This window comes from Anomaloglossus baeobatrachus, chromosome 1 (assembly GCF_048569485.1).
Source record: "Anomaloglossus baeobatrachus isolate aAnoBae1 chromosome 1, aAnoBae1.hap1, whole genome shotgun sequence".
NCBI lineage: Eukaryota > Metazoa > Chordata > Amphibia > Anura > Aromobatidae > Anomaloglossus > Anomaloglossus baeobatrachus.
In genome coordinates, this window is record NC_134353.1 from 378,907,692 (window position 1) to 378,925,994 (window position 18,303).

General features: G+C 46.6%; 1 protein-coding gene across 2 annotated transcripts in view; it reads left to right on the top strand.

Annotated features, from left to right (window-relative positions):
* Nucleotides 1-18,303, top strand: part of SEMA6B (semaphorin 6B) — a 323,709-nt gene that overhangs the window by 123,884 nt on the left and 181,522 nt on the right. For both annotated transcript variants that reach the window (XM_075352511.1, XM_075352510.1), the window contains exon 6: nucleotides 17,333-17,431. In XM_075352511.1, coding sequence (XP_075208626.1) covers nucleotides 17,333-17,431 — 99 coding nt within the window. The remainder of the gene's footprint in view (nucleotides 1-17,332; nucleotides 17,432-18,303) is intronic.

Below are 18,303 nucleotides of genomic sequence, written 5' to 3' on the forward strand. Positions count from 1 at the left end.
GGTGTGGTGTGAAGTCCGGTTAGGATTTGAATGCTGATGGAAGAAATACCAAAGGTTAGGTTCCCAGAACCATGGAGGGTGAGTTCTGCACCATAGGGACAGGGGTGCAGTTTCCTGTGACACTCTCATTAAGTCAGGGGCACACACTGTCCTGTTCCCCATCATGGTATATATGGCCCTCATCCTGGTATACATGTTCCCCATCCTGGTATATATGTCCCCCATCCCGGGGCCATCCTGGTATATAATGTCCCAGATCCTGGTATATATGTCCCCCATCTTGGTATATATGTTCCTTATCCTGGTATATATGTTCCCCATCCTCATATATATGTTCCCTATCCTGGTAAATATGTCCTCATCATGTTACCATCCTGGTGTATATATGCCTCCAATTATGCCCCTTTTTGTATCATGTAAAAAAATAAACAATTTTACTCACCTTCCCTCTGCTCCCTGTGGTGTCCTTATCTGATGCGGGCAATTGACTTTGGCGTGTATGCGCCACCAGTCACAGACTTCAGCTGACCATAATCCCATCCACCTCTCGTCACCGACATCAGTGGTACAAAAAATCTTCACAGTCATTTACTATCACTGACCTCGTTGTCGACAGGTGCGCAATATTATGGGCGTGGGGAGCAGTGAATATTCATTTTCTTTAATGGCGGACAAGTGATCACCCCTCTCCTGCCGCTGCCGGCTTCTCCTGCTCCTGCCTCCTGTAACCGCACTGCACCATCGCTCTTACCCTCAATAGTGAGCCAGGTACATTTTGGACTTTAAGTCCCGCACCCACTCTCCTCCAAAATTTGAGTGGGGAGGGGGAGAGCATCTTATAGTAAATGAAAATTTTCCCATCTCAGTAGTTTATTGTTATTTGTTATCCTGTTCAGAGTGGTGACTGTTTTCATTTGCCATTAATCTCCCACATAAGAAAGGCCACCAAGTTCTTAATTGGGTTTAGGTCAGGTGAGGATGGGGGCTATGTCATTATTCTTTCCTCTTTAACACCTTTACTGGTTAGCTGAGCAGTGGAGTACTTTGATTAACGCAATGGAATATTGTCCTGCTTAGCAATCATGGATAAATAGTAGTAGAAGAAAGTGGAAGTTAAAATATTACCTTTAATAACAACAGGATAAAAAGGGATATAACCCTAAAAGGACACTAAAAACATTACTAGTAGAAGGTCCCTTAGGACACCACAGAGACAAAGTGTTCAGAAAAGGACAGTGACTGAACCTAAAGGGGGCTTTACACGCTGCGACATCGCTAGCGATGTCGCTAGCGTTCGCACCCGCCCCGGTCGTTTGTGCGTCACGGGCAAATCGCTGTCCGTGGTGGACAAAATCGCTAGTACCCGTCACACATATGTACTGCCCTGGGGCTCGGCCGCAGCCGAGCCACTCAGATCCGGGCTCGTCGGTGGGTGGTTCGAGCGCCTCCGGACCCGGGGGTCACGTTGCTCTGAAGGGAGGCTGGCACTATGTGAGGGGTTTCGGTGGGGAGGTTCACGGCCGGAGCCGCGGTTTAGGATTTAAGTTCGTGACGCCACCCACGGGTCGTGGTGAGTGTGGACACCACCGCTGCCGTTGCCTAGGTTCACGGGGACGGTGTTGCGCAGCCAGGTGTTAACCCCTCCGTGGGTAGGGGGTTGATGGTCCCAGGGCCCGGTTGTTGGGGTTAGGATGTGGGGGTGCGGGCGTGTTGGTGCGATGCGGGGCGGTGCGCGGCCCGAGGACACTATTGTACTCACTATGACAGATAAACTGGAGTCTCTGGTAAACCAAAAAGATGGTGGTCTTTGCCTGCAGCCGGCTGCGTCTGGTCCCCCACCCGGTTTGGTGGTTCCCGCCTTTTTTCCTGCACCTCGTTTTGTAGACTTTGACTGCCTGCGCTTCCGTGATGGGAGTCTGCTCCCCGACTTTGTGTGTGTGTCGGGAGAGCCCGTTTGCCCGCAGACGCTGGCCCGTGGGATCTCTCTGCCTGAGCGGTGGCTTTCTATCCCCCTCGTTGGGCTGTTGTCTTCAGTCGAGACTTGGGTGGGAAAGAACCTAAGGTCCAGACCCCAAACAGTGAATTTGACTCGGTCCAGTGGTTTCTGGGCCTCCTTCTGGGTCTGAGTACCCCACCTGGTGCTCCGGTTTCCAGTTGGTTCCCCGGTTCGGTACCGGCGGGCCACTACCCTGTCCCGGTCCCTTACGGTTCCACCAGCCATCTTCCCGGCTCCTGCAGGCGGCAACCACCATCTGCCTCCTGGCCACAGGGTATCCGGGCTACGACCCAGATCCCCAACAGACGTTTTCTCCTTCTCTACTACTCTCCTCTACTCCCTAACTTCATCTGCTTGTTTTTCCAGCCTCCGGCTATCCGAACTCCTCGGTGGGCGTGGCCAACTGCCTGGCTCCACCCCAGGTGTGAACGTCAAAGCCTGAGAGGGGAGACTCAGGGTTTTTAGGTTGGCTGCTGTTACCTTTTTAGGGGACTGGTATTTGTGCAAGGGCCTGTCTGTGACTACCATACTTACCTTCCTAGCAACGTCGCTGTGGCCGGCGAACAGCCTCTTTTTTCTAAGGGGGCGGTTCGTACGGCATTACAGCGACGTCACACGGCAGGCGTCCAATAGAAGCGGAGGGGCGGAGAGCAGCCACATGAAAGTCACGCCCACCTCGTTGCCGGAGGAGGCAGGTACGGTGTTGTTTGTTGTTCCTGGGGTGTCACACGTAGCGATGTGTGCTGCCTCAGGAACGACAAACAACCTGCGTCCAGCACCAACAACGATATTTGGGATTTGAACGACGTGTCAACAATCAACGATTAGGTGAGTATTTTTGATCGTTAGTGGTCGCTCGTACGTGTCACACGCAACAACGTTGCTAACGAGGCCGGATGTGCGTCACGAATTCCGTGACCCCAACGACATCTCGTTAGTGATGTTGCATGTAAAGCGGCCTTAACAGTGGCTCAGTGGAGAGGGAAACGGAGCACAGCAAAGGAGGCTGTCAGATCAAATCCGAGGCATGACAGTCCTAATGTAAGCGTTCCTAATTCCATATGACAGCCAATGTAGGTAAATAATGTGTAGTAGTCCAGCATGGAGTACTAATATTTTCCTGATGCGCTTCCAAGGATCCTTCCCCCACTATGAAGAGCTGTCACCACTTTTGCCTGGATGGGGCAATGGAGCGACTCTAACTTTACTGCCCTGATGAATCAAGTCCGTGGAAATACATTGTGAGAATATTAGGACTCCATGATGGACTACTACATATAATGTATCTACATTGGCTATCATATGGAATTAGGAACATTTGGATTAGGACTGTCATGCCTTGGACTTGATTCAGCAGCCTCCTGTGCTGGGGTCCGTTTCCCTCTCCACTGAGCCACAGTTAGGTTTGGTTACTGCCCTTTTCTGAACACTTTGTCTCTGTGTGGACACTTTGTGTGTTCATTGCTTTTCTGCTAACAAGTGTTTCCTATGCTGTAATTTAGTCTGTCCTATCACTCAGTGGGTGTAGCTATTTAAAGCTTCCTCGTACTTCCATACCCTGTTGTTGATATTTCTGAAGTTGACCCTGCTTGGAGCTACAGCCTGTTTGTACTGTGTTTCTTCTGGCAGATTATATCTCTTGGCTTACCTTATTTTCCTCTGCACTGTTCCCTGGACTTTTAATGAGCTACATGGAACCCTCAGTGGCTGCTTAGGGAAGATCTAAGTGGTCATCCGAGTCATCCAGTTAGGGTTGTTTCAGTCTGTGGAGGTGTGTTTAGGTACTGCACAGTTGGGACCTCTAGTCTGTACAAGAACCGGGTGGGTCAGGTGTAGCAGTTTTAACCCCTTCACCTCTGGGCGATTTTCTGTTTTAGTTCGAAGAGACTTAACTTTTTTATTTTTCCATCAGTGTAGCCATTTGAGGGCTTGTTTTTTGTGGGATGAGTTGTACATTTGAATCACACCATTAATTCTGCCCCATATTGCACTGCAAAACAGGAGAAATATTAATTGTCATTGAACAATTTCTTTGCCAATCTTGATGTATGCTTCGGGTCGTTGTTTAGCTCGAACACTATGTCATACTTTTCATAACCATAGTACTCAAGTGTACAAAGTAACTTATATGTTAGCTCAGCAAAGGGACTCCCATCGATCCTGGTCAAGTATCCAACCCCTTTGGCTGGGATACAACTCCATATCATCAGGTTTCCGCCACCAAACTTTACAGTTCCCACAATTTCTCGATCCGTTAACCCCTTTTTTTGTGTTTCTTCAAGATCCATTTGTACCCATCAGAGCCTAGTCTATTGACTTTCATCTCATCTCATCGCTCCAAATCACCCTTTTCCAGTTTACTACTGTTCACTTTTTGTACTTTTTTGCAAACTCGAGGAGACGCTTTTTATGATGATTGAGGCTTCTCCACCTTTTTTCGGGCCACCATTCCAGACTTATCTAATGTGCTCTGCACGGTGCTTGCATGGTCATCTGTGATTTCACTATTACATTGTGTCAGAACTGTTAGACCTTGTGATGAACTGACTTATTGACTCCGATGTCATGTATCATGCTCTGCTTCAGTATATCCTAATGATGGGCCCCAGCCGATCCCGAGCAATTCTAGGTCACCGTCGGTGTTCCAACTGTGAGTCCTTTCTGGTCGGGGTCCCTCCAATCCCGATGTATGTGGAATATGGAACGGGTTGTGGATGTCTCCTGCACTCACCACAGACCCTGGAATCCCGTGTAGCTGTAGAGAACCTGGGTTGAGTTGGATGCTCCAAGCCATGGGTCTTATAGTGCTCCCAGAAGTGTGAAGGTTGAAGAAAGTGGGCCAAGGTCCCAGTGTGCGTCTGACCCCAAGCTGTGACTATCTAACTGACCATGTGTGAAGATGCTCCTTCCCTTTTCCCCAAGTGGTGCCCGCCCTCCAGGTTGCTAGGTCCAGTAATTGGGAAAGTCCCATGCTTCGTGATGGCCACCCTCCTATCTATCCCAGGCCATGCCCCCAGTGGGAAGACACCTAACTGTTTGTGGCGTGAATGTGAGAATCACCAGCAACTAACCCCTCCTTACCCGGGATGAGTACTACATCTTAAAAGAGATGCAGTACCCTGTGGTGACTGAAGCCTCAGGGGCCCCACATATTCACTTTTCTTTGCCAGCAATTTAGACATTGATGGCTGTGTTTTGCAAGGGCACATCACATTTACACTGTTACACAACTACTTTGCATTATATCAAAGTGTCATATCTTCAGTGTTGTCCCATGAAAAGATATAAAAAAATATTTATAAAAATGTGAAGGGTGTATTCAATCTGTCACCAACCAAGTGTACTTATATAGCCATGGATATCAGCAGATATACTGTATACCATGTAATGGGGTTAAAGCACCACTCCAGCAGTTTTTTTAATTTATTTCTTGCTGGAGTGGTGCTTTAAATATAAGTCTCCTGCCCCCTGTATTATACTCACTTTTTCTGTGGTCTTCATCTGTTTCCTGCGATTTGTGATCTGCCTGCTATGAGAGCCTCAATCTGGCCTCTCTCTGGCTCTCATAGAGATGCACTGAGAGTTTGTGATGTAACTTCTAACTTCTGGCCAGTTAGAAGTTTAGGGCAAAAGATGGGACCATGGGACCAGAGTGGTGTCCAAAGAGGGTAAGTACCATATAATGCTAGAAGAAGGGAACTTATTTTTAAAGCATCACACCAGCGCTGGGAAAAAATCCCACTGTAATGGTGCTTTAGCATAAAAGTTAATTGCTATGAATTAATTTATAAAAACCTCCCAACACCTCCTTCACAAGTATTAAGCTCTCTGTAGTACTGATGTTAATAAATCTATTAGGACACAGGAATCCTGACTTTTAATGCGTCAGATCTCATCACTGTGCAGCACACCTGCTTATTAGTAAAACGTTTCACTCTCTTCTGCCTTGAAACATTACATCTTATGTGCAAATGTGCATGTAAGACTGATTTTAAAGCGTAAAAATGCCTTAACAGGTATCACTAACACCTGTAGAATATTCAAATTGTCTCTTCAGGGAAGAAGGAGACGAACTCTAGTGCCACCTATTGGAAGTAGCAATCCTAAAAGTCAAAAAGTGGCTCGTTAAAGAGACACATTTTGACTTTTAGGATTGCTACTTCCAATAGGTGGCACTAGAGTTTATCTCTTTCCTCCCTGAAGAGACGATTTAAATATTACCCAGAGGAGCATTGTAGCTATAAGACTCCTCACCACTGAAAGACAAATTGGTTTGTCAGTCTACGCAAGGAGAAAAGTTTTCCCCTTAACACCTGTAGAAATGGTATGGATATTAATACCTTTTTCTCCTTGCTATATATATATATATATATATATATATATATACACTGTATATATATATATATATATATATGTGTATATATATATATATATATATATATATATATATATGAACTGTTTTGATAAGCAGAAGAGCTCTGTGGGAAAAAACACCATTTTCATTAAAGGGAATCTGTTAGCAGGTTTTTGCTATGTAATCTGAGAGCATGATGTAGGAATTAAAACACTAAATTAAGGGATGTGTCACTTATTAGGCTGTGTGCTGTTTTTTTCCATTAAATGACAGTTTTATCAAGAGGAGATTATCACTGCCTGGACTACAGGGCTCCTAAGCAGCTGTCAAAACATGCCCCTCTCTCTGATAAGCAGCTCACTGTCAATATACATTGTACACAGAAAGCTGTGGTGTTTGAGTGGGGTTAGCTTTCTGAGCTGTACTACATGCTGTACTGTATATAAGAATTCTGTGTCCCAATTACTGCACCCAGTAAACTAAGTGATACATCATTGGAATCAGGGTCTCTTTTCCTACATTATACTGTTTTCAAATGAGGCAGCAAAAACCTAGTAACAGATAGCATTTAAGTTTATTCCAACAATAAGTGATAAGTTTAGGGACTTCCAACTTTTTATTTTACATCTTATGTTGTCAATTTATGGGTTTAAATTCAAATGAAAAAAGCTCACCTAGAAATTTCCAACTATCTTACTTTTCTCAAAGAACATCAGCGAGACAGTCAAAACAGTCAACAAATTCCATTTATCACTCTACTGATTCTCCTAGATCACTCAAGTACAACAAGATTTAAATGGGCAGCGCAAACGTTAAGCTATCTAGGAATAAAGATGACTCCATCCCTTCCAATGTTATACCAATACAATTTCCTGGGACGTCTTAAAACTATAAGAGCAGAATGTGAGAGGTGGTCCAAATCTAACTTTACCTGGTTTGGTAAGTGCCAAATCTGCAAAATGAATATCCTTCCGAGAATATTATACTTGCTACAGGCCCTGCCTATTGCAGTCCCTTCAGCTTTCTTTAAAACAATAACTAATAAAGGCCCTTATCTGTCCCCACTCCCAAGCAGGTCTATCCTCTTTATTCCTTCCCCTTGTTAACTCCCTGCCCAGCACTTTCTCTCCAGCCACAGATATATCAGAGGCCCACAGCTCCAACTGTATCCTGTATTCCCAGCGAATCACCTGTTATCAGTAATCGTAAACAACTCATCCATCCACACTTGCCTGAACTTAGGTTCAATTAGTCAGTGTCTTGTGCTCTGTCTGGTGTAATTCTGTGTAGACTCTCTTGCTATTGATCTGGCCTGTTTAACTATTTATCGTGGCCTCTCTCATTCTGACCTCTGCTACGAATACTAAGCCTGTGGTGTTTGACTCAACATCGGACCGTCTGACAACGTTTCTGGTTTTGCCCTGTACCTGCACATTGACCCATAGGTCAGCTGCTGCAGGCTTGGGGACTGCCCTGGTGTAGCACTTGGTGACTACCTGTGGCCCAAGCCAATCCTCAAAACCAGAGGCCTTAGTGAAGACCACAGTCACCTACTTGTGCTGCTCCTGGGTAAGCACGGCCAGTTGCGGAATGGGTTCACATCCACCTGCCGTCACAGTAAGATACGTTCGCAATGGTAGCATCTCGACCAGCTGGTATAGGCAATAAATGTAGTGGCTATTCAGCAGGATTTGTCCTCCTCAGTCTCTGCTCAATCCCACACCTCTGCCGTGACAGGCCATCCTTCCTCAAGATCAGCAACTTCTCCAGGCGACCCGCTTCGAACTCCAAGTTCTGATGGAGGAGACAAACTTCATCTTCCGTTTCTGCCTCTCTTCAATGGTAGTCTAAAGGAGAGTTGTGGCTTCATCAACCCGTGACAAATCCACTTCATGCTCCACGCCCATCTTTTTCCTTCGGACCAGACCAAGATAGCTTTAACTGTCTATGTGCTATCTGGACAAGCTTTGGCTTTGAGAGCATGGGGGTCTAGAAACCAACAACCTTTGGGAGTTCCTGGATAGGTTCCGAGCGGTATTTGAGGTTCTAGTCCGCACCTCCTCTGTTGCCTCTTTCCTTCTGACTCTAAGTCAAGTTGTAGATACTGTGGCTCAGTATGCCTTACAATCTTGTGCCGCCCCTGCAGCAGTCGAACTTCTCGGATCCGAGGTTCCTGTGGCTCAAGGGTCTCCGGACCCGGGGGCTTGTGGTCACTCAAATGTACGGGGGTATTTACAGGGGATAAATGTTCGTGACGCCACCTGTGGTTCGCGGTAAGGGGAGTACCGCCGCTGCTGATGGGAGTACCTGGGGAAGATGGATTGGGGCAGCCAGATGGTGTTCCCTCCACGGGTAGGGGAGACCCCAGGATTTGGGCGATATAGGTGGCAGATAGCGTTGTGAAGGCTATGCGGGCAAGCAGGACACAGGGAGAGTAGTGTACTCACTCAGACTGTGCGATGTTGGTGCAATCATCAAGCAGACTCTGACACAGGAGAAAACCAAGTCTCTGGGTGCCGCTGCTGCTCTGGGGAGCTCGTCCGGGTATCCGTCCCCGCTGGTATTGCTTAGTGGTCCGGAGCTTGCCTCCATGCACAATTATGTCGATGTTCCTGAATGACCATTCGGCCTGAAGCTGTCAGGGTCCCGCTCCCTATGTTTAAATAGGGAGCTGTGCTACCGATGGCTGACACTTGTGATCTTTGCAGGCTGCATAAGTTGGAAAGCCCTATCCCCCTTGTTGTGTTGGTGCATTTGATCTCTGAGCTCTAGGGGAAAGTTCATAAAGAGACTATCCTCCACAGGTGAATTACAAGGTTGTGTGAAGCTATGCCCTGATCTAGGTTCCTGTACCCTACCGTGCTCGGTACCGGTCCGGTAACTGGACTTTCTGGTGCCCACCGTTCTCCAAAACTAAGTCAGTGCACCCTTCTCCAATACCCTGCGACCGGATCTCTGACTCCTCCGGTCCCAGATCACCATCTGCGACCCAACCAAGGTCACACAGGGAGCTCCAACTCCCTCAGCTCCTCACTCTCTGAGGGCTACTACTCATCTGACTTCCTCCCTCCCACCAGTCTGCCTGACCCTGTTCCAGCTAGACCACCCACTGGTGTGCCTGACAGGGTGTGGTGTGTGGTGTGAGGTGTGGTTAGGATTTGAGTGCTGATGGAAGCAATACCAGTAGTTAGGATCCCAGAACCATGGAGGGTGAGTTCCGCACCATAAGAGACAGGGGTGCAGTTCCCTGTGACACCCTGATAAAGTCAGGGGCGTCACATTCTTGTATTTTCATATCGTGGCTGCGGAGGTGGCTTGGAATGAAGAAGCCCTGATGGCGACCTTCTGGCAATCATATCAAGGATTGACTGGCAGGCCGAGATCTCCCATCTTCCCTGGATGTCTTAATTCACCTGGCGACTAGGATTGACCTGCGTTTCCATGAGTGTGCTTTGGAGCAAGCTCAAGCATCTTCCCATATACAAGGTATACCTCAAACAGTCCCGACTTCCCAGCACTCCTTGCTGCTAGAGGACACTTCCCCTGCTATAGAGCCTGAGCAAGTCAAGCAGGCCAAATTTTCTGCACAAGAGCGGCAGCAAAGGTTTATAGAGAACAAGTGCATGTATTATGGAGACAATGGGCATTATGTTCATCAGTGTCCTGCAAGGTTGGGAAGTTTGCTCTCCAAAACTATTAACTAAGGTCACCCTTGTGTGGAAGGGAAGGTCCCTTACCGCTGCAACTCATTTGAACTTTGGCTCTGCTGCCAACTTCATCCGTCAGTATCTGGTTCTTCAATTTCAACTTCCTACACAACAATTGAATCATCCCTTGGCTATTTCCTCCATTGATGGACAGCACCTTGTGGAGTCTATTCAATATATTACAATACCAATCATGTTGTAGATTTGAGTCCTGCATTCTGAAAAAAATAAGTTTGACGTGTTACTTAAATCCGTGAACTGTTCGGCTAGACCATGGGTCCCCAACTCCAGTCCTCGAGGGCCGCCAACAGTGCATGTTTTCAGGATTTCCTTAGTATTGCACATGTGATAATTTAATCACCTGCACAGTTGATGATTCCAACACCCATGCAATGCTAAGGAAATCCTGAAAACATGCACTGTTGGCGGCCCTCGAGGACTGGAGTTGGGGAACCCTGGGCTAGACCTTCCATTGCTGCACCTACATGCATCAGTTGTTGACTGATCACTGGCCAGGTGCTTCAGTGAGGTTCATTCTGTACTACCAACTGCTTGATCAGGGTCCCATACATGTCACGGCCTTCCGTAGTTTTGAATTTTTCTGCTCCGCAAACTAACACCAACTATTATGCCTTGTCTCAATCCTCTGAAGTGACAAAAAAATGTGGAGAAGACTGTATGGCTTTAACCCGGATAGGATTATTGGAGCTGCTCTTTTTCTTTTAAAAAAAAGCATTACCCCAGATACGATCTTTGTTCCTGCTGCTATAAGGAGAAGAATTCCGTCCTGGATGAAGTCTCATGCAGACAAAAAAAAGTTCTCTTGCCTCTCTTTCTGTTCCTAAGGAGAGATCTGGAGAGTCTGCTGTAACTGTCTGCATCCCTACTAATATTGAAGGGTGGCTCCATCAGTCTGGCCAAAAAAGGAGGGGGTACTGTCATGCCGGTGACTCTGATACATTGTATGCACTGATCTCATTGCAGCCCCCGCTCTGCTCATCCCAGTGTTTGTCCTTCCACTGAGCTGCCTTCGGCAACACTTCCAGCACTGCTGCATTCTGCTGTTGCTGAAGAGTCCACACCCGGCTATAGGGAAGCGCGTTCAGACTCTACAGGAACTTATCCACCTGTGTCCTGTTTCCCCAGCCAATCCCATGTTAGCAGGTGGTACATTAGGTAGATCATCCCTGCACACTTTACCTGATCTTAGGTTTCAGTCAGTCAGTGTCTTATGCTCTCTCTGATTGTGTTACTTTTTAGACTTTCTTGTTATTGACCCAGCCTGTTCAACTGTTTATCCTGGCCTCCCTGCTCCTGACCTTAATTGCAAATACTGATCCTATGCTGCCTGCCACAATCTGCCTGACCATCTGACCACATCACTGGTTTTGTCCTGTACCTGCACTTTACCCGTAAGTCAGCTGCTGCAGTCCTGGGGACTTCGCGGGTGTAGCACTTGATGAATATCTGTGGCCCAAGCTTATGCTTATCACCAGAAGCCCTAGTGAAGACCAGGTAGTCATCTAGTGATGCCCTAGTGATGTCATATTTTGCAAGACAACTCAGCACTTCTTAAACATCAATTAATAACATTGTAATACTAACCTGCATAGATCTTAACTTCTGGGGTCAGAGGTCCACCATGTGCCTCGGCCCAGCCACTTGCCAGCAAAGCCTTGCCACTGTTACTCCATTATGCCCTTCCCACAATCTATTTCCAGTTGGTGCCCTTTCATTTAATTTTTATCCGGACTCCTGACTGCAGTATCCCATTGGTGCCTCGATGACTTCCCTGAAAGTGGGCATCCACTAATTGATTATTTGAGTTAGCAAAGTTACTAGTCTTCATCTCAATGTGAGCCACCTTGATATTCAGCTCACACATTGTGGAAAGAATAAAAGTAAGCATTTGGGAAAAATTTCGATGGATAGTATGTCTGAAGGCTATCGTCATTTTCATAAAGAGGATGTCTCATGCCTATTAATGCTTAAAATTTGCTAAATGCTTGTAAAAACAAGCTGTGATGCTGGCTATTGTAAGACAGAGGAGTCAAGAAGTTTGGTGTCAAATAACAATAGTGTATGTCGATGGCAGAGGGGCAAGACAAAGAGCAAACTGGTGACAATCCATGGTAAGCATTCCAAACAGTGCCGAATGAGACAAAGCGGTTAGGTAAGCGAGTAGTCAAAAGCATGGCCCAAGGTCAGGCAGCAAAGATCAAAACAGCAAACAAAAGGCACATACTCCACAGATCAAAGCTACAACTGTTAGGCCCTGTGCGCACTTACTGGATTTTGCCGCGGATTTTCGGCGGATTTGCTGCATGTTTCGCTGCAGAAAATGTTCATAACATCTCTGCAGTGAATCACCAGCAAAACCTATGGGAAAAAAAATCCTGTGCGCACTAGGCGGATTTTGACAGCTGCATGTTTTGCTGCGGGATTCCCGCAGCAAAAACAATTGCATGTCAATTCTTTTCCGCACATCGCTGCGGGATTTCACTCCATTGACTCCAATATAATCGTGAAATCCCGCAGGGAATAACGCAGGCGCAAATTCTGTGCGGTTCATTGCATTTTCCTGCGTTATTCCCTGCGGTATTTCATGGTTTACCGCCGGTAATGTACATCGCTTGCCTGCGGCTTTGCAGGGAAGTGGTGTCATTACAGGAAGAGGAAGCGGAGCAGAGAGTAAACACACACACACATCACAGACACAGACACATCACAGACATAGAACACAGACACAGACACATAGAACACACATAGAAATCAAACGGAAATATAGAAAACAAAGCACGTGGGTTCCGCTGTATATTTACCGTCCAGCCGAGGTAAGCACACAGCGGCGGCCCGGTATTCTCAGGCTGGGGAGGGGCAGGGTTAATGTCCCCCGCCTCACTCCCCCTCCCGCAGCCGAGAATATCACCCGCAGCTGCCCCGGGACTGTCGCATGCATTATGCGGCAGTACCGGAGTGTCCCCGGCTCTTCTTGCTGCCGTGTAGCAGTGGCAGTCAAGGTAATACAAGGGGTTAATGGTGGCAGATCACCGCCATTAACTCCAGGCTTGATCATGGCAGCGTCTATGAGACAGCTGAAATGATCAACCCGTAAGTAAAGTGAAAAAAAATACACCGAAAAATCCTTTTAAATAAAACACAAAAAAGCCTCGTTCACCCTTTTATTAACCCCTCCCGAAACAAAGCTCCGACGTAATCCACAGCTCCGGCGTCCTGCGATGCTTGCATCCAGCCGCAACTGACACAGACACTGCTGAATGCAGCCTCGCAGCGAGACAGCAGAGGTAACTCCAGGGCATTTCCCACGGCCGGTAATGTGAACTCACTGCCGACCGTGGGAAATGCAGAGTGTGCTCACAGGGACTCTATCTATCCCTCTATCTATCATCCTTCTATCTATCCCTCTGTCTATCATCCTTCTATCTATCCCTCTATCTATCATCCCTCTATCTATCCTTCTATCTATCCCTCTATCTATCATCCCTCTATCTATCCTTCTATCTATCCCTCTGTCTGTCTATCTATCTATTCTTCTATCTATTCTTCTGTCTATTTCTCTATCTCAGAATGAAATGACTTTTTTTTTTTCTTTTTTCAATGTGCTTTATTGCATTGAATGCAATAAAGCACATACCAACCCGCACGCGGCAAAACCGAGGCAATACCACGAACAATGCCGCGGTAAAACCGCGGCAAACCGCATGCGGTTTTCGGGTGCGGTTTGCCGCGGTTTTTTACCGCGGGTGCGGTAATCTTTGAATACCTGCGGAATTTTCTTGAGAAAATTCCATTTTCCAGTGCGCACAGGGCCTTAATGGTCTAATCATTGCCAGCTAATCACCCTGAAAGGTGACACCTGGAGAAAGATTAGCTGGTGCAGCCCATGATTGGGCTGCTGCACAATGCTGAAAGGCCTAGAACACAGTGAGTGAGCGGCGACTTCATAACATAAGCAACTTTGCAATTCACGTCTTAAAAATTCTCTCCATTCTCAAGAACAGAGGGATTTTTATTTCTATAATTTACTGCCCATTGCCTAGGTTAATGGCACGTATTTGCTATCTATTTGCTAATCAGCTTGAAACACCACTCTTGAAGCTAATCACCAGATTTCTTGGTCTGGTCAACTTCAATGCCCCTGCACTCTTCTGATGCTGCAGAGGCAAAGCTGCGTTTGTGAGCAGCATGGGAGAAAGCATGCCAGTAGTCTGAACTGTCAATAGATGGGAGATCACTACCTCCTGGCAAGCAGAAAGACGAGGGCAGAGGAGCGATGTGTCCTGAAGACAGAAAATTAGCACACACCTTTAAGTAGAGTGGCTGATTCAGGTTTACATGAAAGCTAGAAAGGGATTTAGTGGTGAATGAAGGTACAGAGTCTTTGGCTTTCACCCGTTTTATTTGAAGGTCAATCCTTCAGCTGTGGTTTTTGCTTGGATATGCGGACTGAAGATGAAAATGGCACCTTCTTTAGGTATGCCAAAGGGTTATTTCTGGATCTGGGCACCAAGTTGAAGTTAGGGCAAGAAAAAAAAGTCCATTGGGCAGTCCTTAGTGATTGATAGTCTTCTCTGTATAAAGGGCCCGTTACACGCTACAATTTATCTGACGATCACTTGTGCGACGTGACACGCCCAGATCGTATTTACGATTTGCTGGTATTGCTCATAGGTCGTTTATTTGCGGTCACATGTAACGATCTCAAAATCGACGCATCATCGATCGACGATATATTGTTGGGCCCAGGCGGTTGTTTGAATATTGTTCGATGTTGGCAGAGTGTCACACGGAGCAATATGTCGGCTGGTTCCCCAAAACGAACAATTTTTTAAAAATGAACGACGTGTCAACGATCCACGATTTTCATCCTATTTGCGATCGTTCAGAGTCGCTCGTAGGTGTCACACGTAACGACGTCGCAAACGATGCTGGATGTGCGTCACAGAATCTGTGATCCCGACGACATATCTCCCGATAAATCGACGCGTGTAATGGGCCCTTTACAGTGCGGTCCGGCCTCTGGACTTGATTTAACAAGAAACAGAAATAAATAAAATATAAATTTTACTGCATTATCTGTCAACCCTATATATCAGTCATGGCGAAACTTTTACAGGCCGAGTGCCCAAACTGTAGCCCTATATCCATTTTTTTTCCCAAAGTGCCAACCAATCCTATTATGTAAATAATTGATTGTAACCTTACCTTTGCCGTCTTCTCTTCTCTTCAGCAGGGGGCATCATACTCATGCATGCTTACCACACATTGAAGCTGAGCCACTGCCCTTTCCAGACACAGCAGTTTGATTGATCTTTCTGGAAAAAATTGCAGCATATTAGACAGAGATTTTAGAATGGAATGCAATCAGCTTTCACCCTGTAATCCACATCTACATTTCAAAGTCTGAACATCTTGAAATCCCACAAAGACGTAGGAGTTGCTCCCCTCCCCTTTCATTGTGTAGTTCTGTCCCCCTTCCTGGGCCACTCCTGGTAAACATGTCCCCCATCCTGATATATATTTCCTACATTCTGGTATATTTTTCCACATCATGGCCCCATCCTAGTAACTGTACTCCATCCCAGCATATTCCTCATCCTGGTAAATGCACCCCATTCCTGGTAAATGTACCCCACCATTGTAAATGTATCCCATACTGGCATGTTCCCCCATGCTGTTAAATGACCCCATCCTGGTAAATGTACCTCATCCAGACATGTTCCCTTATCCTGGTAAATGTCCCCTTTCCTGGTAAATGTACCCCATTCTGATTAATGTCACCCTTCCTGCTAAATGTTCCCCATCCTGGCATTTTTCCTCATCCTGGCATGTTCATGTTCCCCCTATCCTGGGATGTTAACCCCCATCCTTTCATGTTTCCCCCCATTCTGGTAAATGTATCCCCCATACTGGTAAATGTACCCCATCCTGGCATGTTTCCCCCCATCCTTGCATGTTTCCCCCATCCTTGCAGTCATGTTTCCCCCATCCTTGCAGTCATGTTTCCCCCATCCTTGCAGTCATGTTTCCCCCCATCCTTGCAGCCATGTTTCCTGCATCCTTGCAGCCATGTTTCCCCCATCCTTGCAGCCATGTTTCCCCCATCCTTGCAGCCATGTTTCCCCCATCCTTGCAGCCATGTTTCTCCCATCCTTGCAGCCATGTTTCCCCCATCCTTGAAGCCATGTTTTCCCCCATCTTTGCATGTTTCTCTCCCTCTTTGCACATTTCCCCCATCTTTGCACATTTCTCTCCATCTTTGCACGTTTCCCCCATCCTTGCAGCCATATTTGCCCCAAGCTCTCCCTGTTTGCCCTGTGCTCTGTTTGTTTACCCTGTGCTCTGTTTGTTTTCCCTGTGCTCTATTTGTTTGCCCCATGCTCTGTTTGTTTGCCCCTTTTTTTCCCCCTTGCTCTGTTTGTATGCCCTGTGCTCTGTATGCCCCGTGCTCTGTTTTCCCCGTGCTCTGTCTGTATGCCCCATGCTTTGTATGCCTCGTGCTCTGTATGCCCCGTGCTCTGTATGCCCCGTGCTCCCATGTTTGCGCCGTGCTCCCATGTTTGCCCCGTGCTGGCTCTGTCCCCCCACACCTTGGCACAGCCGCACACAGCTTAAAAATAAAAAAAAACTCACCTTCTAGCACCCGCTCCACTGCGCGGCCACAAGACACCGGCGCCGCCTACTGATGCTCCTCCGTCTCCTAGGCAACAGGCCTGCGGCCCAGGAGAGGAGGCATGTCAGAGGGAGGAGAAATGTCTCCTCTGCTAAACACCACTTTGAACTGCCGGCGCGTTCACATCGGCAGTTCAAAGTGGCTCAGTGTGGCGACAGCGCGCGTGCCAGCACAAAGGGCTCTACGTGCCCAGTCTGGCACGCGTGCCATAGGATCACCATCACTGCTATATATCATTCTGCTCAGCTTCTTTTTCTTTTTACCATGCTGTTCACAAACCAGGCTGCATATACAATCTGTCAGGTTCCCCTTAAGCAATCACATATTGTTTATACTTAAAAAGTTTGCCCCAATGAATGGAAGACAACTTTAATAAATGTCATGCATTTTATAATGATCTCTCTTTCCTTTAGACATTTTTCAGAACTGTCGTGGTATGCATAGTACAAAAGTATTCAGTTGAATAATATTATTATGTTTGAACAGTTTTCCTTTTTTTGGTGCTTGTATTTTTTTTTACATTTTTTTCTTTTTTTATACCATGTGTTTTTAGCTAATTGTTACTTTCTACTGTTCAATAGGAGGAGTGCAGAAACTTTGTGAAAGTTCTTCTTTTGCATGGAGAAGCCCTGTTTGCGTGTGGAACAAATGCTTTCAACCCCGTATGTGCAGACTTCAGTGTAAGTAATTGTGTGCTTTTCATTATGCCAATATAGTCTTTAGTTCAAATCAGAATACAGTGAGATACAATTATAGACAATGAAAAATGTTTGAATTTATAACTCTAAAGGCCGCTTTACATGCAACGATCTTGTTAGCGATGTGACATGCCCAGATCGTTGCTACGATTTGCCGAGATCGCTCATAGGTCATTTTGTAGCCGTCACACGTATCCATCTCACAAACGACGCTACATCGTTCAGCGATATATTGATTGACCAATGCGGTCGTGTGGACACAGTCACACAGCATTCCTCCCAATGATTCCGGCAACGTCAGAGGCATATAATTGTCCATAGCATACACCCTGGCGTGACACCAATCAGAGCGGAGGAGGCGTGGAGCATTGCTCGTAACATCATGCCCGCGTCGCTGATGACAGACGCACTAACAATCTTGTTCGTCGTTGGCAGGGTGTCAAACGTAGCAATATGTCTGCTGCGTTTGCAACGACGAACAATATTTTGAAAATGAACGACTTGTCAACGATCAACGATTTTTGCTAGTTTTGCAATCATTCGGAGTCGCTCATAGGTGTCACACGCAACGACGTCGCTAACGACGATAGAAGTGCATCACGAAAACCGTGACCCCGACAGCATATCGTCAGATAAATCATAGCGTGTAACAGGGCCTTAAGGATTATGATTAATTTCTTACAATGTTATTATACCCCTAGACTTGACAACATATCAGGTGGAGGTGTTGATCTGCTGCTTTCTCCATACTGTACTTTTCAGGTCATCCCTCCTGTCCTCTCACTTATCTTCCCTTCTTTTGAGGTCCACACTGTCAGGCATTACAGACTCTTCTCAGAGCAAGTAGCAGTTGT